Source organism: Gadus chalcogrammus, chromosome 12 (genome assembly GCF_026213295.1).
Source record: "Gadus chalcogrammus isolate NIFS_2021 chromosome 12, NIFS_Gcha_1.0, whole genome shotgun sequence".
In the NCBI taxonomy this organism is placed as follows: domain Eukaryota; kingdom Metazoa; phylum Chordata; class Actinopteri; order Gadiformes; family Gadidae; genus Gadus; species Gadus chalcogrammus.
In genome coordinates this window covers 27,871,022-27,896,024 of record NC_079423.1, presented here as the reverse complement: position 1 = coordinate 27,896,024, position 25,003 = coordinate 27,871,022, and the positions used below count along the sequence as shown (strand labels likewise).

General features: G+C 45.6%; 2 protein-coding genes across 2 annotated transcripts; one reads left to right on the top strand and one right to left on the bottom strand.

The window, feature by feature from the left end:
• Positions 1-183: 183 nt before the first annotated feature.
• Positions 184-20,914, top strand: spata6 (spermatogenesis associated 6). The gene is made up of 13 exons (XM_056603621.1): positions 184-286; positions 732-869; positions 1,237-1,285; positions 1,412-1,453; positions 1,677-1,801; positions 2,702-2,782; positions 5,985-6,485; positions 8,320-8,437; positions 8,572-8,624; positions 8,800-8,963; positions 18,105-18,201; positions 18,672-18,760; positions 19,322-20,914. Exons 1-13 carry the CDS (start codon positions 200-202, stop codon positions 19,467-19,469), a joined length of 1,692 nt encoding a protein of 563 aa, XP_056459596.1. The 5' UTR covers positions 184-199; the 3' UTR covers positions 19,470-20,914.
• On the bottom strand, positions 19,373-25,003 carry dnttip2 (deoxynucleotidyltransferase, terminal, interacting protein 2). The gene is made up of 7 exons (XM_056603620.1): positions 24,863-25,003; positions 22,476-24,508; positions 21,951-22,089; positions 21,593-21,688; positions 21,127-21,291; positions 20,524-20,633; positions 19,373-20,250 (listed from the first exon to the last, which is right to left on the bottom strand). The coding sequence occupies exons 1-7, from the start codon at positions 24,941-24,943 to the stop codon at positions 20,145-20,147; spliced, it is 2,730 nt and encodes a 909-aa protein (XP_056459595.1). The 5' UTR covers positions 24,944-25,003; the 3' UTR covers positions 19,373-20,144.

Sequence of the window (25,003 nt, the reverse complement as noted above, 5' to 3'; positions counted from 1 at the left end):
TGTGTGTGTGTGTGTGTGTGTGTGCGTGTGTGCGTACGTGCGTGCGTGCGCGTGTGTGTGTGTGCGTGTGCGTGCGTACCCTTGTGTACGTGTGAAGTGACGGATTCGTTCCAACACGATTGGATTGGTTAGTATCAGGTCACATGACCCACTTCCGTTCTGTCTTCCTGTTTGGAAGCCATGACAACAAACTTTGAAAATGAAGGAACCTACTCCAGTGAAGTTGTCCTCCTGCAAATCGTACCAGAAAATTCTAAAATGCACCGTTTACTTGGACATACATTCTGTAAGTGCTGTTATGGTCTTTATTCAGTCGTTCGTTTGCTGCACGAATCAGAAGGAAATCATTCGTAACCAGGGAACTTACTGTCGGATTTCTGCGATAAGAGACGCGTCTTGGTCCTCTTCCTCGATGCTGTATAAAATGCCAGCTCTTTCGTCAATCTTTTGACTTTAGATTTTGCGTTTTTACCAAAAAAATGTATTCAAATATTTGTATTGAAGGCAGATAGAAGTACAGGTCAAATGTTCACTGCTATTCGCTAAATACTTTTATCCAAAGGAATTTAAAGTTAATTCAGACACATGTCAATAAGGAGCAGGTAAGAGTAGGGAGATAGTATCTTGCTCAATGAAGGCTACATGTAGGCTGCAGGCATTATGGATCAAACCCAGGGAACACCCCAACCACTTCACTTTGCCAACCATCCCTACTCTTGGTTTGTGTGTAGATCACCTGCCCTGGGGCGTTGTTGACCCGATCAGAAGATATCTACCTCAGCGTGTGTGTCATGGGTCAATACAGGAAGACCCACTGCATGCCTGCTATCTTCCCTCTGCTCTTCAACCACAAGATGGTCTTTGTCAGGGTGAGGACCAAGCATCTTATCACTGAGCAAATCTGTGACCGGGGACGCCAGCTGCAAGGGTTTGTTTAGGAGTTCTGATTCATTGAGTGGTGTGTATTCACGTTAATAATCTGGATCGTACACCTTTTTGGGGGATTTTTCCTGCAGGGGCAAACTAGAAAATAAAAAGATACATGTATTATGTTTTAGGATTGCTATTAATAAATGCTTGTTACACTTTCATTACCACCCCAGTCTTGAAACAAACAAACCCAAGACTGTCATCTCTCTGTTTTCTGTCTGTCTGCTAGACTTTAGGCATGACTTTTTTCCAATCTATCTGTAGCAGGGTTTTGCTGTCTAAATTCCTCTCTCTCTATGGATTCAGACTTTCCCCGGTGTGGTTGACCCGGCTGATGTTTCGGAACAACTGGAATGTAAGTGGGCTCCTTTTAGTCCTGAAGCATTTGCCCTATTAGCATATTGGCATGTTAACCGCAGTTCTGACTAAGGGTCCAGCTTATAGACAATTAGCTTGGCTTTCCCTATTATTTATTTTTCAGCTGACACCTCGACTTTGGAGCTGATTCAGATGGTCCCTCCAGGTAGGACTGTGATGACACCTCATGGCCCTGCTGTGCTCCTGGTTTCACCCAGGCAAACACACACTGCTTCTCACCTTTTTATCTACGGAATATATGTGTGAGGACTGGTACTTGTCCTGCTTGCCCTTCACTGTGTGTGTGTGTGTGTGTGTGTGTGTGTGCGTGTGTGTGTGTGTGTGTGTGCGTGTGTGTGTGTGTGTGTGTGTGTGTGTGTGTCTCTTAGAGGGTGAGATCCTGGCCACGGTGGAGGAGGGCACCCGAGACTTTGTCTTCCCGGGGCCCCGGCTGACTGCCAGCGAGGAGGCCCCTGAGAGACAGATCTTGATGAGGAAGAGCTCTTCGTTCCCTGTATGTATATATATATATATTAGTGCTGTCAAGCGATTAAAATAATTAATCGCATTAATGTCATAGTTAACTCACGATTAATCGCGTGCAATCGCGATTAATCACAAATCTTTTTTCTATGCTAAATATCCCTTGATTTCTTTGTCCCATTAATTGTTCTCCTTTTAATGCTCTTATCAACATGGAGAAGTGCATCGGCTTGCCTTGTGCAAATGTTTTTTTATTGATAACAACATTGGCATATACTGATCAAAACAGGACAATACAAAAAAAAAGCCTATAGTGCAATTCAACGATGAACATACAAACATACTGCCTTGAACATAGCAGTCAGGCTACTACTTCTTTGTTTTGAGCCAAAGAAAAAAAAAAAGAATTGCGTTAATCGCGCGATAAAAAAATTAGCGCCGTTAAAATTGGATTGCGTTAACGCCGTTAATAACGCGTTTAACTGACAGCACTAATATATATATATATATATATACATATATCTTTATTCCTTTCCCGGCCATCCGCCATCCCTTTGTTGTTTGTTTTCCGTACTTTTCCCTTTCTCCTCCAGAGCATTGGTGTCATTTTAATGACCGTAAACACCCCCTCTCTTCACCATCTGATTTCAATTTGTTTGCTCAACACACCGCAATTTAAAATGTCTCTCAGCAAATCGCCACATTGTCTAAACATCCTACTAGACTTTTTTTTAGGGGGGGGGGGGGGGGGGGTTCTTCTTCTCCAATTTGCCTCCTCTTGAGTGAAGCGTAGATGGGGATACATTTGCGTCTGTAAGTTGTTGTTGGGAGCTGTGAGTGCAGTGGTTATCTGGTGCTTTGGTCTTGCCTCCGCCTGTTAACGCAACACACTCCGCATGTACACCCCCTGCCCCCCATTGTCGCCCCCCAGGGAATCGCCCCCATGGTGGAGTTCGCCACCACCGCTGTCATCGAGGAGATGGATGGAGCGGACAGCCAGCCCGCCACACCTGTAAGACGCCGTTCGCTGTAGTCTCTGCGGGCTTTTCCTCCAATCACGTCGCAGAGAGAGGTCCACGCACACGCACACACATCGTCACTTTGAAACAGGAAGGCTTTCTGCTCATTTTGATTGTATGCATGTGCACGTTAAGTCCACCTACCAAATTTGAAAGCAATTAGTATATAAAATGTGCTCGCAGAGATGTTTAATCCAACATCGTTTCTGGTACTATCGCACTCAAACATGTAGGTTTGATATCGGCTCGCTCATTATGATTCTGAAAGTCTTACGCCGTTCGCACTGTGACAGATTCACACTTTCACACTTTTTTTTTTTTTTTTTTTCATTCACACTTTTACGGATAGTTTCCGACATGTTTTTAAAGAGTGGCATCAATCTCCCCTTTATTCGTCCCATCAAATATACCTGTATTCCTATCTGCCTACCTACCTATCTCCCTAATATTGTTGCCATGGCTTCTGCCGTCAATCTTTATATCAGTCTTTCTCTCTGTATCTCTTTCTGCCTGTATCTCTCTCTGGCCGTTGTCCATGTATTTCCGTGTATTTCTGTCTTTATCTCTCTCTATCCTCTGTCTGTCTGTCTTTCTGCATCGCTGTCTATCCATCGGTCCATCTAGTGTTTCAAGGGTATGCGCGGTCTCCTTGTGAGTGTAATTACAGAGGAACGGATCTGTGCTGCTGATAGCAAAGCCTCCCTGGTTCTCTCGCTAGCATGCCTTTAATATACGCTCTGAAGCTGGGCTAGCTGGCCTTTCATATACACTCTGTAGCTGGGCTAGCTGGCCTTTCATATACACTCTGTAGCTGGGCTAGCTGGCCTTTCATATACACTCTGTAGCTGGGCTAGCTGGCCTTTCATATACACTCTGTAGCTGGGCTAGCTGGCCTTTCATATACACTCTGTAGCTGGGCTAGCTAGGCTTTATATACACAATGCAGCTGGTCTAGCTGACCATTAACTGTATATACACTGTTTAGCTTGGCTAGCTGTTGTTTAACATACACTCTGCCGCTGGGCTAGCTGGCCATTTACAAACCCTCTGTAGCTGGGCTAGCATGACCAGCTACAGAGGACGTGAAAGGCAAGGCTTTTATATATACGCTATCGAGAGAGGGTTAATCTCTAGCACATCCTGGCTCACCTGCGTCTGTCCTTCACCGGGCACTTTTTTTTCATGGATTTAAAGGGCAACCGGTGCTTAGCTGAATAAAATCACCATTTTACCTTTCAAAGGCACGGCAGCGCTTTTGTTCAGTGTGTTTTCTTCACTCCTGGTTGTCTCCTCTATCTTCTCCCTCCCTCTGAGACGTCTCTCCCTCTCTGCTTTCATTTTGTGTGTGTGCATGTGCATGCGCGTGTGAGTGGCGCAGTGATGCATTATAAGATGAACACGTTGCTCCTCAAGTTGATGGGATGGTTGGTTTTTCTTCGGTGTCAATCAAACAAAAAAAAGAAGGAAGCAAAAGCACTCTACCTTCAAACCAAAAAAACAAGAAAGAGATAGAGTTGGCACGTTATGCCAATAAGCAGCCCTTCATTGTCAAGGTAAGGTAATCCTGAGTGGAGCTGTTTGCTTAAGAAGGATGCTTCTGGCTACGGGGAAGATTGTAGGTCTTCTCCCCCGAGCCCCTCTGGGGGTTGTCTGGATCTGAGCAGCCAGGAGAACCTCTCCCCTTCTCCCTTCTCTTCCACTAATGGCTTCTAAGCGCAGGCATTTTCCCCATGACAGCGAGGTGTGCCAAAACCGCACCCAGTGCCTTGTTTCATTACTGATTTAGGTAGTTTAGAAGATGGCACACTTTTCTCCTTTTCACCCTCCCCCCCCTCCAAAAAAAGATATCTCTATCTTTAGAGGTAAATATACGTTTATATTGTCAAACTAAACTTTCTGTCTCTCTCCCTCTCTCCCCTCACCCTCTCTCCATCCTAATATGCCTCTCTCTTCCCAGTATTATTCCAGGCCGTATCTGACTGTCAGTCCTGATTTCTCCCTTTACACGGCCGCCTCGCTCTCTATAAAGAGTGATGCACATGCTGTTGACTCTCTCTCTATTGTTGTTAGTTTTGTACTATTATTTACCCCCGTGTTGAAACGACAACGACGCCTTCGTCGTTGATTGCATGCATGCACATTCACAGGCCGTTTTCGGTTTCGGTCTTTTTTTTGTTGTTGTAAAGGCTAATTCTGGCAAGCCCGGCTTTGTTTATCTCAAGGACGTAGCGTTGCATCACGCCGCAGCGACAACAGCGGCACGGCGACTAATCGCATCGGACAAGCCCTTGGCGCCCTGGAACGCGAGGAGCGGTGTGTGTGTGTGTGTGTGTGTGTGTGTGTGTGTGTGTGTGTGTGTGTGTGTGTGTGTGTGTGTGTGTGTGTGTGTGTGTGTGTGTGGAGAAGGGAAAGGTGGGGAGAGGGACCCCGGCGGTAAATCTTTGCTCTGTTTGATTCCATTAAATAAATGCCTCAGAAATGGCAACCTCAATCCAGAATTCATCCATCGTTCTGTGTCTTTCTTTATTTTTTAATGAGTTTTAATGTTCCGCAATGTCCCTGATTAGCATTTAGATCATATTTGTTTTACAGCTCCGTAAGGCCTCTTGATTGTATTAGACGGCAGATAGCCATCAAACATAATTAACATTTTTTCTTAACTTATTTATCCCCCCCCCTCCCCACTAGCCGACCGGCATCCGCCTGAGGAAGGGAATATTGCTTGTGAGGACTATGTTATTGGAGCTATCGGAGTTATTGGTGCCATGCTGCAGAGGTGGGCACCGTGTCTGGAAGGTCTGGGGTTGCTGCTCCCGCTGCCGTTGCTGCGATTGCATTGTTGTTGTTGTTGTTGTTGTTGTTGTTGTTGTTGCGTAATGGGCTGTCTGAGTTAGCTAATAGTTGAATGGTTTATATCTCGTTAAAGACCTGGGGGCTGTGATGGCTGCAGCATCTGTGAAGGCATAACTCTGCAGTTTTCAGAGAGAGCCAGAGGACATTGCAGTGCACTGTGGCCATATGCACGGGGCAAGTGCATCATCAAACCCTTCATCCTGGTTAATTCTCTCTCTCTCTCTCTCCATCTACCTCTCTCTCTCTCTCTCTCTCTCTCTCTCTCTCTCTCTCTCTCTCTCTCTCTCTCTCTCTCTCTCTCTCTCTCTCTCTCTCTCCATCTCTCTCTCTCTCTCTCTGCAGTTGTGTGGCCTCCACCCAGAGAGGTCTTCTCCTGCCCGCCCCAGACGTAGCCCGAGGAAAAAAACAACAATGTCCCCGTCACTGCGCTCCATGTCCCAACCTAGCTCTCCCGCCACTCTGCGGCGCACCCAAGGGGACCCTGGGAAACGGAGTCCTTCAAACAGAGCGAAAGAGAAGGAGAAAACGGGCGACTCCCTCGTGTCCACGGAGTCGCCCGGGACCTCCCCTCTTCCGGCGCCAACCAAACCCGTTTCCCCCCGTCGCCGTCGCCGAGGTTCCCAGAGGACCAGGCCGGGGCGAGGTCAGCTCAGGGGGCCTCCGCGCGCCGAGGCGTCCCCCCGGTACCAGCAGCCCACGGTGGCCTCTGTGTCACGCGCCCTGTCGCCCTACACCCACCGCCGGATGTGCGAGCTCTCGGAGGACGCCCAGGCGCGGCTGGCCCACCTCCAGCTGGGGCCCCACCACTTCAGGAAGCAGACCCTGAGCCAGCCCCCCTTCCAGGTGGGTGGAAGCCCCCTCGCTGCCCCCCCCCCCCTGGTCCCCTAGCAACCACGAGCTCTGAATGCTAACGCTACCGCTACCACAGCGATGGATAGATGGATGGATGGATAGATGGGGGATGGAAAGAGAGAGAGATTGATGGATGGACAGATGGGGATATGGATAGACGGACTGATAGATGGATAGACAAACAGATAAATGGTAGACAGACTGATGGATGGATGGACGGACCTCGGCGGGAGGAATCGATTTGCCGTCGTTGTTTGTGCCCGTTGAACTTTATTTGGTATTCTTCGTTGATCGTTTAAAAGTGAGGAGTAATCGAGGGCAGCCGTGCATGAAGCGTACGATACACACGTTAAAATACAGTGAAAATGATTTCATGGGTTTGTGGGTCAGCAGCACAATTGCACACTACAAACAGAACAAACGTGTTGTCCTTTGTTTTGGCTTATTTGTAATCGTTTCTTGATGAGGCCGGTCAAAAGTGAATGTCCTTTACTGTGCGTGCGTGTGTGTGTGTGTGTGTGTGTGTGTGTGTGTGTGTGTGTGTTTGATGTTTCTGATACCATACTCTGTTATTTTCCCCTCCACATCAAACTGAGCACTTCAAAGCAGGGTTGTGAGTCCGTTTGTTGCGATTGAGTCCAGCAGTCCAACCACTGCCCTTGTGTTTACTACAAATGCTTTAATTACATGCATTATTCCACTATAACACATTTGCATATGAAGGGAAGGCGCAATGATCGGTTGATTGCATCGCCTCGGGGGATATAGGATATTATAGAAATCTCCCTGGGCTCCCATCTGGATTTCAATCAGAACGCACATTGCAGTCTAATCTAATCTAGCGCTATGACGATCAAAATTCCCTGTGATGTCCCCCCCTCCCCCCTCACCCCCCTCCATGTCAAGCAAAAAGGCTGAGGCAGCGAGCCGTTTGTTGTCGCTTGTTTGTTGATGGTTGTTTGTGATACGTATGAATGGCGTGTGAGAGCGAAGGCACACGGCCCGCTCCCCGGTAGTCCGTGGCGACTCCCTGGGCTACAATTAACCCTGGTAATTAAGTGTCAAGCTGCAATTAACAAATAAGATACTTAATGAAGTAGTCTGGCCTCCGTGATGAATGCATTACAGTCATGTCTGCCCCACAAACTCCATGTTGGGGGAATGTAAAGAGGCTGGCGAACAGCACCCTGCCACGGCCAATCCGAATAACATCGTGTTGACTACAACCACAACAGCAACCACAACAAACAAAGTGCAATTAGTAGGCATGCATCAGTGAGGGATGTCTTGGGTTTTTCCTCGCAACCTTTTCTGCGACCGCTTGGTAGCTATTCGGGGGTTGAAATGAAAGAGGAATAGAGGGGGAGAGAGCAGGGAGAAAAGTAGCCTCTTAAGTAGCGGCCCTATCTCCCCCGTAGCGGTGATGTATCGTGATTAATGCCCAGCGATTGTTATTGCATTCAGCTAAGTAAGTAAGACTTACTGGAGCTTTGTTTCGCTGTTGTGTTTTGGTCTTCTTTTCTTTCGTCCGTAATTGATATTCCAGACTGCAGCGCCGCTTCTTAATTCCTTTCTGTTTGCCCAAGGTATCGTTTAGATATTTCTCTACGATAGTAAAGTTGAAAGATGCCCTTCCGGGACTGTAAGAGATTTTGTTTTTATGTATAGAGAGAAGGAAAGATGCAAATACCATCTGCCAGAACCGCCTCGCAGTGCCTCGTAATATTTCTGCATTGATTACAACTCGACTTCCGATGGTGTGGGGATGGGTGGAAATCGAAGAGCCATTTTGACGGTCTCCTATTGTGTGTGATGGCCTCGCTAGGTTCCGTTTCACAGCGATGTTTCCTTCTCGGAGTCACCCTCCTACCAGCCTGTCTCTCCTACTAGAGATAGCGTCCTGCATCGCTTTGGCTCTGCCCGCTACACAGCAGATCACCCTGGTGAGCCTGCGAACACACTCACTCACTCACTCACTCACATACTGGTATAATAAGAAAAACTTTCTTTCTCCATTTTCTGTTTGTTCTGGAAGGAAATGTTAATAAATAATACTCTTCCATACTTCTAAATATAGTTATTGCCCTAGATTCGTCTTTGCTGGGAAGCTACCGGCCCGAGTTAGCTAAGGTGAGTTCTAACTTAAATATACTTATTATCTGTAATGTCTGCCATCATTTGATGTAACTCTCTGAGGTTTGGTAGATGCATGAACGAGGCATGTCAAATATTGTTTTATATAAAACAAATATTCAGTCAGACATAAGACCCTCTCGACCCCCATTTGACCTCTGACCTCCTCCAGTCGCAGTCAGGTTCAACGGCGACCGGGTTGTCCCCTGAGGCTCAGAGGAGTTGTCGCGGAGAGAAGGGTCGGACAGGGACCCCTGTGGAGAAGGCGTGGTCCATCCCGGGGCCCTCTTCCTCCAGGAGCCCGCCGCCTCTGGGACACTCGTCTATCCAAGAACGGTAGGGACACTGGAATAGAGCTAAACTCCTCGCTTCTAAAAGTTCGTTTTCTGCTGATAAGCCAATTAACGCCATAAAAAGCCTTACAGCAATTGACTGCGGAATTGTTCCATTAAGCCGTTTTAAGAGGGTTTTTTGTCATGTGGCTATTGAGTTCATTTAGGCGTATTGCTTGACTTAATTTTTTATGGAAATGCTGCAGTCTATATATATATATATATACTACTGTGTATACCTTGTTGCCAACTGCCTCAGTTGGAAGTGCGTCAGACACAGGACGAACCAGGGCTTAGTAAAGGCGTCGTAAAGGGATGTTTGTCTTGTTTTTTGGGGGAATGCAAGCTTTTCAAAATGTTGACACTGAATACCAAAGAAAGGAGCGTACTTTATTAAATTACTTTATTTCTCTTTCTCGTGTTCGAAATCCACACTGACAGGCATCTCTGGCCCTAAAACCCAATTTCCAATGTTCGGCCTTCGCCCAGGCAAACAACCTTTCTGCGGGTAGAATTTGCTTTGAATCTGTTCAGATTTCCCCGTGTAAACCATTTGTTTACCCAAAACGTCCTGAGGCTCGGTGTGTTGAAGAAAGAGCAGCACCTCAATATGAATTTTCAATTATGCGATATTGACAAATACGGCTCTCTCATGAAACCCGTGTCTGTGTGTGCATGCACCTGTCTGTCTGTTTGCATGTGTGTGTGTGTGTGTGTGTGTGTGTGTGTGTGTGTGTGTGTGTGTGTGTGTGTGTGTGTGTGTGTGTGTGTGTGTGTGTGTGTGTGTGTGTGTGTGTGTGTGTGTGTGTGTGTGTATATCCTTGTTTGTGTGCATGTGTGCGTGCCCATATGGCACTAATCTTTAATTTTGATCACACTCGACAGGCAGGATGAATTCTCCCCCACCTCTCAAATTACAGGAGCTGATGCCTTGTCATGTTTGTTCATTACTGGGGGAAGGGTAGGGAGAGAAGGAAGGGGGGGGGGGGGGAGAAGGAGGGGAGAACAAAAAGGAAAATGGTATTGATTTGTGTTTCAGCCCGAGACCCGATGCGTTTGACCCGACGCACTCTTTAATACATTGTGAGAGACTCTGTGATCGATCGCAGCCGCTGCCAGTTGAACACGTCGACGGCAGCCATGTTCCGCGTTGCGTTTGTTCTGGGTTCCCCCCCCCCCCCCCCCCCCCCCCCTTCCTGTCCCTCTATAAGTAAACATTAAAATCAATAGACAATTTTAAACAAGGGGTAGGGGGTGGGGGTAGGGGGGGGGAGAAGTAAATTGCGGGAAATGAATGATACTTCTGTCTCAATTGAAAACGCGACCAGGCCGGTCGGGCGGGGGATTAGTGCCCCGTCTGTTGTAGATTCCCCCAGAAGGCGACGGGGTCACGTCTCTCCAGCGAGCCGCTGATGGGAAGAGGAAGTGATGGATGCCAAAGGGCGGCCATTGTCTCGGAGGCCCTGAAGCACCAACACGCACGCACACTCGACGCGCACGTACGCACACGTGAACGTACACGCGTACGTATGTACGTACGTACACACAGACACACACTCGACGCGCACGTACGCACACGTGAACGTACACGCGTACGTATGTACGTGCGCGCACACACACACACACACACACACACACACACACACACACACACACACACACACACACACACACACACACACACACACACACACACACACACACACACACACACCTTGAGATGATTTGTCCTCGATGAGTATTGCAAATAGAACAGTACATTTATCTAATCACAGAGGAAAACACGACAAAGCCTTTTGCCACCGCACGTCCGTCAGTCGGTCCGCGTCAAGCCACTCCGAGGCAAATGGACGCAAACAAGGTAGCAATAGAGGAATTTATCAGTTTATTGCCACACTGACTGACTTCTTTGTGACTCTCCTCTATGTCACTTCATTTATTTATTTTCTCAACAGACAGAATTCATTTATAACGTATTGATGCCGAGCGTTCATGGCTGTAGTTTAAATGCAAACTTTTTATAAATTGTGAAATTGCTTTCTTTCTTTCTGTGTGTGTGTGTGTGTGTGTGTGTGTGTGTGTGTGTGTGTGTGTGTGTGTGTGTGTGTGTGTGTGTGTGTGTGTGTGTGTGTGTGTGTGTGTGTGTGTGTGTGTGTGTGTGTGTGTGTGTGTGTGTGTGTGAGGATGCCGACATTGATTTTGGTCAAAGGAAGTATTGCCATTTATGTGGTAGACTGTATTTCGTTTTCATGATGTGCAAAAAACAAAAGAAGAAAAGAATGTGTCAAGTGGGTGAGGCTGGTTTGAGCCAGGTTGTCACGGCGATACCTCCGTCTTTTGCTAGTATACAGCACAGACTAGTGGACAGAACCGACACTTTGCGTCTCAGTGTGTGATGGGCGTTGGCCTGTTTTTTTAAATGTATTTTTATATTTCTCCAAAAAGGGCAGCACAGCAAGGGGTATAATGCAGTAAGGGACGTTGTATGTTCCCAGAATATACAACGTTTTAGCGATACACCGAATAATAAAAAGAAAATTGAAGTTTCAAGTGCAAAGACGACAGGCAATCATTTTCTGATGCTCCAAATCTTTCTGGTGGTTTTTGAAATCGGGACGGGAGAGAAGGAGATCAGTCAGTTGGGAGTATTTTGGCAGCTCATTCCAGGTCGACAGGGAAATCTTTCTTGTCCTTTTCAGTCCGGACGTCCATCTCAGTCCTGAGCAGGCAGTTGGAACAAATTATTGTGAATGTAGACCATAATGACCTTGGCTATGAAACACCATCTTTAGCTTGCTCTTGTTACACACTTTTCTCTCTCCCAGGGTAGTGTAGAGTTTAGGATGTTGGAGCCCCAGGCAAAAGGTCCAGGGTTCAATCCCCAATGTCCACAGCCTAACCTGATGACTGCATCCTTGAGCCGGATACCCTCACCCCTACCAGCTCATTTAAGACTAGGGCTGGGTAAAAAAAATCGATTTAATCGATTTTGGATTGATTTCATTTAAATTGTGCAATATCGATTCATAGGGCATGTGATCGATTTTTTTATTTCTTTTTTGTTATTATTATTTTTGCACTTTAATAAGCAATGCCTTAATGCAATTTGCAGTGATGGAATGTTGTAGTTCGACATTCCTTCACTTTCACTCAGGGACGCGGGAAGTGGGGGTGCTTAGGGTGCTGCAGCACCCCCCCCCCCCTGGCGGCCTCTGGCTGTAACTGCAAGTGAGAAGGTTTTCTGAACAAATCAATACTTTTTTTGTATAATTTTATCATACAACATGATTTTTCATAAAATTATTGACATCCAACCTTTGTATTTATGATATTATCATTTCATTTTATTAAGAACATTGTCTGAGTAGGCTGACGTAGGCTATGACACACAACGCAGAACTGTCGATAGCTGAATATCGGTACTATGCTGATTTTACATAAGCATGTTGGTGTTCAACATCTGTTGTAGTGAACATTCTAAAACTGGTGTAAAATGTTGCTGCCATATTAATAGACACGTTGAATGTTATTGTCATGATTCTGGAATCCCGCACGTAAACTGGTTGGCAAAAAAAGAGCAAAGACGGACGGTTCACTTGACGGAGAAACCGTCAAGTGACGGTTTCTCCGTCACTTGTAGCTCTGGATGAAAATAAAGGCTTTCTTTTATTGTCACTTTCCTTTTAAACCTTTAGAAATAACCTCCTGAATCCTTGTTATAACGCTGCGTATAATCCCGGACCGCAACAGCTTGTCGGCATGTTGTTAGTGTGAAATTCAGCACAGTATCAGCCGAGTTGACTCTAATTTCCACATTGTTTACTTGCTGACGATTGTGAATAACAGTGGCTAGTTGGCAGAACTCTTTTTACAAACCAGTAGAGTGTTTATCAGAGCGGAGCCCTGAATCTGTAAACAATGGTTGTTGCGCAGCATTTATTATGACGTCATTATATAGACTCTCTCTCAGCACCCCCTCCCCTTGGACTGACTTCCCGCGTCCCTGGTGTTACCCCCTATGTTTTATTCGATACATTTCGACCCCTTATGTGTTTTTCATGACAGATAAAAAACGACATTTTTTTTATGTTTCATTTGATAAAAACGACAGTGTTACTTACCCCTTATGTTTTTTTCCCATGATGACTGATGAAAAACAACAGTCTTACCCCTTATATTTTATCTGACAAAGACAACAGTGTTACCCCTTGTGGTTTTTATTCATGACGACCAATAAAAAACAACCGTGTCACCCCTTATGTTTTTTTTCATGACGACCAATAAAAAACAACAGTGTTACCCCTTATATTTTATTTGACAAAGACAACAGTGTTACCCCTTATGTTTTTTTTCATGACGACCAATAAAAAACAACAGTGTTACCCCTTATGTTTTTTTTCATGACGACCAATAAAAAAAGGAACAGTGTTACCCCTTATGTTTTTTTTCATGACGACCAATAAAAAAAACAACAGTGTCACCCCTTATGTTTTTTTTCATGACGACCAATAAAAAACAACAGTGTTACCCCTTATGGTTTTTACAGATGGCATCAACCGGATTTGAACCCCGGTCGCCAGGGGGTTAGGCAGTGTAAACTCCACTGCACCACTGAGGCGATGACAATACGCAATAATCAATCGTCAACAAAGACGATATACATGACATTAAAATGTATGTGTGTATTTCTGTTATTTCCCTTATGTTTTTTTTCATGACGACCAATAAAAAACGACAGTGTTACCCCTTATAAAATATTTGACAAAGACAACAGTGTTATCCCTTATGTTTTTTTTCATGCCGACCAATAAAAAGCAACAGTGTTACACCTTATGTTTTTTTTAATGACGACCAATAAAAAACGACAGTGTTACCCCTTATGTTTTTTTTCATGACGACCAATAAAAAACAACAGTGTTACCCCTTATTTATTTTTTCATGATGACCAATAAAAAACAACAGTGTTACCCCTTATGTTTTTTTTCATGACGACCAATAAAATACGACAGTGATACCCCTGTCGACGTTTATGAGGGGATCCTAACCTGAGTTGTTTAGAGTGTTAACCTCCGAACTTATCAATGCACCATCAAAACACAGAATAAAGTCATCACAATGGTTATACTTGACTTTATAAATCGCATGGAATAGAGATAAGTCTTCCAACAGAGGTCATCAACCAGATTTGAACCCCGGTCTCCAGGGGGTTAGGCAGAGTGCACTCCACTGCGCCACTGAGGCGATGACAATACACAATAATCAATCATTAATAAAGAGGATATACATTACATTAAAATGTATGTGTGTATTTCTATTATTTCCCTTGTGTTTTTTTTCACGACGACCAATAATAAACAACAGTGTTACCCCTTATGTTTTTTTTCATGACGACCAAAAAAAACAACAGTGTTACCCTCCTTATGATTTTTTTAATGACGACAGTCATTTTAATAAACAACAGTGTTACCACTTATGGTTTTTTTCATGACGACCAATAAGAAAACAACAGTGTTACCCCTTATGGTTTTTTTTCATGACGACCAATGAAATATGACAGTGTTACCCCTTATGTTTTTTTTCATGACGACCAAAGAAAAACAACAATGTTACCCCCTATGTTTTATTTGATAAATATCAACAGTGTTACCCCTTATGTTTATTTCATGACGGCCGATAAAAAACGACAGAGTTACCCCTCATGTTTTTTCCATGTTGACCAATAAAAAACAACAGTGTTACCCCTTATGTTTTTTTTAATGACGACCAATAAAAAACGACAGTGTTACCCCTTATGTTTTTTTTCATGACGACCAATAAAAAACAACAGTGTTACCCCTTATTTATTTTTTCATGATGACTAATAAAAAACAACAGTGTTACCCCTTACGTTTTTTTTTCATGACGACCAATAAAAAACAACAGTGTTACCCCTTACGTTTTTTTTCATGACGACCAATAAAAAACAACAGTGTTACCCCTCATGTTTTTTTTCATGCCGACCAATAAAAAACAACAGTGTTACCCCTTTTTTTTTTTTTCATGACGACCAATAAAAAACAACAGTGTTACCCCTTACGTTTTTTTTCATGACGACCAATAAAAAACAACAGTGTTACCCCTTATGTTTTTTTTCATGACGACCAATAAAAAACAACAGTGTTCCCCCTTATGTTTTTTTTCATGACGACCAATAAAATACGACAGTGTTACCCCTTATGTTTTTTTTCATGACGACCAATAAAAAACAACAGTGTTACCCCTCATGTTTTTTTTCATGACGACCAATAAAAAACAACAGTGTTACCCCTTATGTTTTTTTTCATGACGACCAATAAAAAACAACAGTTTTACCCCTTATTTTTTTTTTCATGACGACCAATAAAAAACAACAGTGTTACCCCCCTTATGTATTTTTTTCATGATGACCAATAAAAAACAACAGTGTTACCACTTATGTTTTTTTTCATGACGACCAATAAGAAAACAACAGTGTTACCCATTATGTATTTTTTTCATGACGACCAATAAAAAACAACAGTGTTACCCCTTCTGTTTTTTTTCATGACGACCAATAAAAAACAACAGTGTTACCCCTTATTTTTTTTTTCATGACGACCAATAAAAAACAACAGTGTTACCCCTTACGTTTTTTTTCATGACGACCAATAAAAAACAACAGTGTTACCCCTTATGTTTTTTTTCATGACGACCAATAAAAAACAACAGTGTTCCCCCTGATGTTTTTTTTCATGACGACCAATAAAATACGACAGTGTTACCCCTTATGTTTTTTTTCATGACGACCAATAAAAAACGACAGTGTTACCCATTATGTATTTTTTTCATGACGACCAATAAAAAACAACAGTGTTACCCCTTATTTTTTTTTTCATGATGACCAATAAAAAACAACAGTGTTACCCCTTACGTTTTTTTTCATGACGACCAATAAAAAACAACAGTGTTACCCCTCATGTTTTTTTTCATGACGACCAATAAAAAACAACAGTGTTACCCCTTATGTTTTTTTTCATGACGACCAAAAAAAACAACAGTGTTACCCCTTACGTTTTTTTTCATGACGACCAATAAAAAACAACAATGTTACCCCTTACGTTTTTTTTCATGACGACCAATAAAAAACAACAGTGTTACCCCTTATGTTTTTTTTCATGACGACCAATAAAAAACAACAGTGTTCCCCCTTATGTTTTTTTTCATGACGACCAATAAAATACGACAGTGTTACCCCTTATGTTTTTTTTCATGACGACCAATAAAAAACAACAGTGTTACCCCTCATGTTTTTTTTCATGACGACCAATAAAAAACAACAGTGTTCCCCCTTATGTTTTTTTTCATGACGACCAATAAAATACGACAGTGTTACCCCTTATGTTTTTTTTCATGACGACCAATAAAAAACAACAGTGTTACCCCTCATGTTTTTTTTCATGACGACCAATAAAAAACAACAGTGTTACCCCTTATGTTTTTTTTCATGACGACCAATAAAAAACAACAGTTTTACCCCTTATTTTTTTTTTCATGACGACCAATAAAAAACAACAGTGTTACCCCCCTTATGTATTTTTTTCATGATGACCAATAAAAAACAACAGTGTTACCACTTATGTTTTTTTTCATGACGACCAATAAGAAAACAACAGTGTTACCCATTATGTATTTTTTTCATGACGACCAATAAAAAACAACAGTGTTACCCCTTCTGTTTTTTTTCATGACGACCAATAAAAAACAACAGTGTTACCCCTTATTTTTTTTTTCATGACGACCAATAAAAAACAACAGTGTTACCCCTTACGTTTTTTTTCATGACGACCAATAAAAAACAACAGTGTTACCCCTTATGTTTTTTTTCATGACGACCAATAAAAAACAACAGTGTTCCCCCTGATGTTTTTTTTCATGACGACCAATAAAATACGACAGTGTTACCCCTTATGTTTTTTTTCATGACGACCAATAAAAAACGACAGTGTTACCCATTATGTATTTTTTTCATGACGACCAATAAAAAACAACAGTGTTACCCCTTATTTTTTTTTTCATGATGACCAATAAAAAACAACAGTGTTACCCCTTACGTTTTTTTTTCATGACGACCAATAAAAAACAACAGTGTTACCCCTCATGTTTTTTTTCATGACGACCAATAAAAAACAACAGTGTTACCCCTTATGTTTTTTTTCATGACGACCAAAAAAAACAACAGTGTTACCCCTTACGTTTTTTTTCATGACGACCAATAAAAAACAACAATGTTACCCCTTACGTTTTTTTTCATGACGACCAATAAAAAACAACAGTGTTACCCCTTATGTTTTTTTTCATGACGACCAATAAAAAACAACAGTGTTCCCCCTTATGTTTTTTTTCATGACGACCAATAAAATACGACAGTGTTACCCCTTATGTTTTTTTTCATGACGACCAATAAAAAACAACAGTGTTACCCCTCATGTTTTTTTTCATGACGACCAATAAAAAACAACAGTGTTACCCCTTATGTTTTTTTTCATGACGACCAATAAAAAACAGCAGTCTTACCCCTTATGTATAATAACTAGCCACTGAATAACACTGGCTAGTTAACAGAACTCTTTTAACACACGTCACCCGTCATCTCGTCTCTGTAAACAATGGATGTTGCGCAGCATTTATTATGACGTCATTATATAGATTCTCTCTCAGCACCCACCCCTCGGACTGACTTCCCGCGTCCCTGCTTTCACTTGCAATTCCTTTCTAATTTCAAAATTGCACTTTTGAAGACAGTTGAGACAGTTTTGTTTACAGCTCAAGTTTAAACTGTCCAATTTACAAGTTTGCACTTAAAGCCTGTTGTTTTAAGGTGTAGAGAAAAAATAAAGTACATTTGTATTTTGTAACACAGTTGAGCCATTTTCATTATTTAAGAGCAGAATAAATCGAATCGAATCGTGATTAATCCATTCAGAACCTTATGAATCGAAATCGGATCGATTTAGGAAGTTGGCCACGATACCCAGCCCTATTTACGACGTCTGAATTCCCTGAAGTCGCTTCGGATGGGGGGTCTGCTAAAATGACAAAATAGTGACAAGGAAAAGTTTAGTAAAAAGTTTCCAACTGTCTTTCACAGGTTGCACTGCAGTCCCTCCGGCCCATCGCAGTGGGAGCAGATCCACAGCCGGGTCCAGAGGATTCTACAGACCCACGGAGCAAGTCCCAAACGCCTTGTGAGTGACCTGTGACCCCTTGACCTTTGACTGTGGTCAAAGGTCTCGGTAGATACTAATCGGTAGATACTAATAAATAGATACTAGATACTAATAATCCATGATTATAAGGTCTGAAGTTGTATTTATTTGTAAGAGAAGCATATTCCCAGTTATTTCTCTGCTGACCTTGGAACGTAAGAAGCATCAGAAAGCTGCAACAGTGATGCAAAGAACTTTGTCTTATTGGTATTCAGAAAGCCCACCCCTTATTTAGACTCCCACCTTTAAACACCGGATGAATTATTGTCAAGTCCCAAACTTAAACATATGAGGGTTGGGTTCGTCATATGTAATAAGTCACATCCTGAACTTGTTTCCCAAAGTGCGATAACATCTATACACAGAAGCCCTCGTCTGTTGACACCGTCATGGTGGGCGCCTGTTCCTCTCGAGTGTTTGTCGAGCTGTTGGTTGTCTTGTGACTGCAGACGGAGGAGGAGGAGAAGGAGGAGAGGCAAGAGAGGAGCGGGGGTTTCTGTGGTGGAGCTGACTGTGGCCCCCCGGTACCAGAGAACAGGTAGAAGACCCACAGCTCTGCTCCCCGTCCACTCTGTTGGCCTCCTTAACAAAGTTCAACACACACTTTTCATATTCCTTCATGGTTTCAGGAGCTCAGGTGGTAGAGCCAGTTTGTCTTGTAACCTTGCTCAGACAATATAAAGGGCTGTTTTCTTGCACGGTTGACCTCGACGTCAGTGTGCGACTGGACAGGGTGATTGTGAAGGCATTCATTGTAATGCGTTTCGATGGACAACTGGTAAGAATAGCGCTATACTTGCACATTGGTAGGAAGGCAATACACCTTGTAGCGACTACGGTTTGATTCCCACATGTTGTCCTATATTACATGTCATTCCTTCTCTTCACCCCGTTTCCTCTGTCTTCACCACCCGGTCGATAATGGCACAGGAAATATATTGATAGAAAAGTGCTCATTTTAAGACATTCTGGCTGCCATTGGCACACCTGACATTTATTTCAGATATTAATTAACTGAATCATAGCCCAATATCGTTAAAGGGTCTGTAGGGGGGGATATAGGAGCTATGATTTGAGTATTTCATCTCTGCCTCTGTAGCGATAGTCCAGGAGGATGGGCTGGGGGGCTCTACGGCAGCAAACAGGGGTCCCGAGACGTCTTCCCCCGGCCTCACAGACTGGCCTTCGAGGAAAGCCTCGGAAAGATCTACCAGAGTATGTACCTGAAGGCCACCCAGGACGACTGACAGACCCCGACCACCGCCGGCTCATGGAACATCCCGGTTTCGACAGAAGACTGACGAAGGGATGGCGATGGAGCAATAAACGTTTCCACTACACCTGCGTCAAGTCACTTTCGGTCCAGTAGGTTTGTGGTAGAAAACGCAGCTTTCATCCCATTTAGTTTGTAAAGAAATACGACACTTTAACAGCATTTATCTCATGTAACACCTTTAAGTATTAGGGGCTCAACATTGTTTTTTGTAGATTGTGCAATTATGTTCGAGCTGATGTTAAAACATTTTTACAGGACCATGTCTTTGAAAACCTCTGAATTACATGTATAATAGGCCAAATCATAGCAGACAATAAAAAATGCACACCTAAAAACTTTATTGCAAGATTGATTATTGGTGGCCAAACATCCAGTTAATACAGTACAAACGTTTCCATTGAATAATCATATGAGTGTACATATTTTTATTCATTAATAAAAAATGCACTCAACTTAGTAAACCTGTGTACTTAATACACATGTTAGCAATTATTCAATCCTGGAAGCATGTATCATATTCTTGATGCTAAACACTCTTTATATTATATAGGACCCAGAAGGCTTATGGCTAGGCCTCTCTTTGGGAGTCTGGTTTACATTATGAATGAAGGCGTGAGATAACTATGATCTGAATGCCTGGACCCGCTCAGACCGCTGCTGGTTTCTTCTGACTAAACCTCTTCTTTTTAGAGCGGCCGGCAGCAGCCGCAGTCTTTTCGGCCATGATCTCCAGGTACTTCTTCTTGTTTTTCCTGGGGATGGAGAGAAACAGACTATCTTTAGAACAAGCTAAAAGAGGAGTAGACTGCATGAGCAGAACAGGCCGGGCGTCTTTCTCAGGGACACATGGTCTTTATCGGCACAATATAAAACGTTTAAATGCCTCTGAAATCACCAGGTATTCCAAAATGAAATGTTGCATATTACATTATAGAAACATGTATGGAGTTGGACAACAGGACAGGCGTGGCCATGAATAGGGTTCAACTTGGTATAAATCAGTGTTCCTCGGATAATAAGCCTACCGTCTGAACTCTGAGTCGGCCATCAGCTCCTCCGCCATAGTCCTCTTCCGATCCTTCTTCGGAAGCCGGGAATGAAAGAAGTCCACGTGGCTGTCCATCACGGTAGCGACCTACCATAACACAAGTTCAAACTCGTTCACTCACGACATCATGAGCACAACCTCATGGTTTGAATGAAGGCTGATCAGACGAGCGCCGTGGGAAGACAAAACAAAAACTGAGGAGCACGGTGACAGGGATGCGTGTACGATATTCCGATACCATTTTTCCTTCTCGAAACCCATTCCTGATCTTGAGTATGGGCCGATACAGAGTATATACAGCATCAAGGAATGTAACTACTAAGAGCACTTGTTCTGATTGAAGGGTTCTCTTACGATGACAGAAATGTGTCGACGCTTCACTTGCTGTCGACACATTTCTTTTCTAGATCATTTACATTTGTAATCCATCATTATAATAATAGATTTGTGTTCTTGTAATTAAGCTGATGAGCTTGTCACGTGATGGTATTGGATCGGCACATAGACTTGTGTACTCGCTGATTTCCGACACCGGTATCGGAGTGAGTCATGTCTCAGTCATAGGACGGGCGCCACTCACCTGGAAGAACTTGGGCAGGCCGTCGCGGTCGCTCTTCTTGTAGAAGCGCTTGGGGTCCAGGGCGCCCCTCATCTTGATGACCTTGAGGTCGGCCTTGAGCTCCGGCGTGAGCTCGGGGGCCTTCATGTTGAACCAACCGTCGCCGGTCGACTTGTCGCGCTCCTCCTGTGACAGGACGGGGCAGGTAGCCGGTGAGTGACACGCCCCTATGGTTTGCATTCACCGCGGCCCGCCCCGAATGCAGATACGAGTCGACAGCGCAGGTGGGGGGGGGGGGGGGGGGGGTTACAGATCCTGCTCAAGGGCGACCGCCACGGGGTTTAAAACCCTGGTACAACAAAACACCAAGTGGCCTCACAACACCAGACCGAATATCGAGCCCGCCGGCTGAATGGTAATGCGCAGTGTCACCGCTGAACGGCGTTTGACAACCCCAAGCTTTTCAAACAACACACGGCCGTCTTACTTTGCGTTTGAGTTTCAAGCTCCGCTTGGCTTCGTTGTAGGCAGGCGCCGCGCTCTGCTTCTCAAACTCGGGGCCCAACACGCTGTTCTTCATCGCCTGGGGACGGAGGGAGAGGAGGCAGGGTAAACTCAGCACAAACAGCGCAAGCAAGGATACACGGCCAATGTCAAACCGGATTTGAGTCACACCGTGAAGAAACGCCATTTCTCTAGGGGGGGAGGGGGGGGGTGTTTGAAGTGGCACACTCTTGCATACACAATTCATTACCCGGTCTGCATCCCGGATCACCTTCAAAAAAAGGAAGAGGAGGATGTGGTTGGGGGAGGGGGGGGAGGGGGAATCAATGAAAGTTATTTACCTCATCTTGGATCTTTGGATCCTTCAGGTTTCGCAGCGAGTTGGAGACAGGTTTTGATTTGCTGCCATCGAAATTGATGTATAATCCCCCGAGCTCCTTCGCTCTCAGGCCCGGGTCAATACGAGTGGAACACTCCTTCCTGGAACAAATGGGCAAAGCGGAGAGAAAGATACTTCACACACTGCCGTCACGACTCATTTCTCCATTCTGCATTTCATGAGATAGGAGTGAGTGGAGTGGGGCTATATAGTGTGTGTTTGTATAAACCTGCGTGCAGACTCAGAAAAAGCCAAAGCCAACAGGTGGAGCATTTACAAGTCTCTGGGCTGCATTTGCCAGCCACAATCAAAGCTTTATCAGTGTTTAACATTTGGACCCCCACAAATAACTCAAAAATTACTCAAATTGACTACAAGCTATGGATGTCGGTGCATTTCTTGCCGATATGTGTGCAGGCCATCACCGACTGCGGTGTGTCCAGACACCACGCCGTGAGCCATACACCTTACATTTCATACGACTTACGTCTGAGGATTCCCATTATAGAAGAGCATTCGGTTGTATTCGTCGTCGTCGTCCTCCCCCTCTTCGTCCACAAAGTCCTCCTCCTCGTCCTCGTCCTCTTCCTCCCCTCCCTCCTTGAGGTACTGCAGGTCCGCCTCCTGCCCGGGCCGCGTGTCAATCATGAACAGACCGCCGGCCCCCGCGGCGTCGGGAAGCGCTGAAGGACCCGCCCGCTCCACAATTTCCACCTTGTCGTCGTCGTCCTCCTCCTGAATCACGCAGTCATCGCCTACCTCTTCATCATCCTCCTCTTCTTCACTGCTGTCCAGCAGGCTGATGACCGCCGTCTTTTGTCGGACCACCACATCGGGGCGTTGGGGGGCGGGCTCCGGGAAGGGCTCCACTTTGACCTTGGGTTCCTGGCTGCTGGTCACTTGAATGGGCGGGTCTTCGGCTTGTTCGGCTTCCGGCACGATCGCCCGGTCCGAGCCTTCTTGCTGCCGGGCTTCTTTGTCTGAGGCGTCCACCTCCATGTCCTCCATTTCTATTGGTTCTGAGGCCGCCTCCGTCTCCTCCTGCACCGACGGTGGCACTTCCTGTTCCTGGGGAAGATCTTCCTGGGTCGTTGGCGTCGCTTCCTGGGTCGTTGGCGTCGCTTCCTGGGTCGTTGGCAGCTCTTCCTGGGTCGTTGGCAGCTCTTCCTGGGTCGTTGGCAGCTCTTCCTGGGTCGTTGGCAGCTCTTCCTGGGTCGTTGGCAGCTCTTCCTGGGTCGTTGGCAGCTCTTCCTGGGTCGTTGGCGTCGCTTCCTGGGTCGTTGGCAGCTCTTCCTCCCTCTGCTGGTCATCGGCGGTCACCTCAGCGCCTGCCGAGGACGTCACGTCCTCGTTCTCGCCGGAGACCCCCCCCTCGATGCCCTCCGTCGACGGCGTTGCCTCGGCGACCTCCATCGCGCTGTCGCCGGGCGCCACAGACACCGCCACGCTGCCCTCCTGTCCGACCCGGATCGTCTCTGGCGCGTCGCAGACGGACTTGACGTCGGCATTCGTCGCGTCTTCCTCCCCCAGCTCCAGCTCCTCGTCTTCGGCCAAGGTGACCGTCTTGTCCTCCACCACCGTGTCCTCTAGCGTGGAGTCGTTCAGGGGGCCCTCGCTGGGCTCCTCCGCCACAACCCTCTCCAGGACCACAGAGAGCCTGGCCTCTCTGCTCTGGACCAGGGTCGCCTGGAGGACCTCCGAGTCAGAGTCGGTGGCGGTGGCGGCGGCGGACCGGGAGCTGACGCGGGTGCTGCGGCGCGACGGCGTGCTCGGCCCGGACTCCAACCCCTCGGAGTCGCAGGACAGGTCGGAGGCCGCGTATCCCCTGACGGCTCGGGGTCTACCCCTGGCGATGCGGGCGGGCGACTGCGAGCCCTCCGAGGCCGCGTCCAGGTAGAGGGGGATGGGTTGGCTGAGGGGCGCGCGCCGGGCCGAACGGGTCGCCCGGACGGTGGACGGCGGGCCTTCGGCGAAGCCGGACGCGCAGCTGTCGGCGTCCGAGAGTTCGCTGTATTCCCCCGGCGTCTTCGCCGACGCCCTGGTGCGGGTGCTCCTGCGGGTGCTCCGGGTGGCCCTCTGGGCGCTGGCCTCCTGTTCCCCTAGGTCACTCTGGGACGTGCAGGGCTTTTCCGGGGTTTTCCTCGCTCGAATGCTCCGGCGTGTGCGCCGCTTTTCGGACGGCGGCGACGAGCACGACTCCGCCTCGGAGCCCGCCTCGCCCTCCTGGCTAGTGGTGCGGGGTGGCTGGGCCTTCCCGTCCATCTTCTTGGTGCTGTGGGGTTGAGGCTCGCTGTCGGACAGGGCAGAGCAGCCGGACTCCATGTCTGAGTCTGCTGGGGTGGAGGGCTGAGGCGGACTGTGAAGCCGGGAATGCTTCGTGCATCTTCTGACCGGCCGTCTGTTCTGTGAAGACGGGATGGACTCTACGGAGCTCTCCCGGGGCTGGTTTCTGGATTCTTCCTCCGAGTTTTGCGATTGTTTCGCTGCACGTCTTGTTCTGTGGGCGGTGGATGGGGTGGCCTGCAGGACAAAATGTTTAGGAAAGGAAAAAGTACGCTGAAATCGTTTATAGGCCTATGTTTTATATTAGATTATATTTTAGATAGGATTCCACAAGCATTGTTAAAATTTCACACGCCATAATGCTTTGTGTTTGGTCCTTTTGTTTTTTTCAATATGTATTTAAAACACCCAACTGTTTACAAACTATCGAAAGACTTGACTTCAGCCAGCACTCTGGCTAGACTTCACAGCCACGTGAACACCAACAGTGTCACGCGAAATCACATGTTGTACTCTGCTACGACTACTGGCGATTTATTGATCAGGTTCGTTTACATTTGTAACAATGCATGATTTATCGCTTTAACTTACCGGAACATCAGGAGATTCATCGGAATTTGTTTTTGTTTTAACTGGGGAGCACACGAGTACTCCTCTCCTGGTGGCCACCATCTTGCTATGACGATATTGCTCCGACTTCCGGCCACATGTGGTGTGTCTACTGTGTGCAGA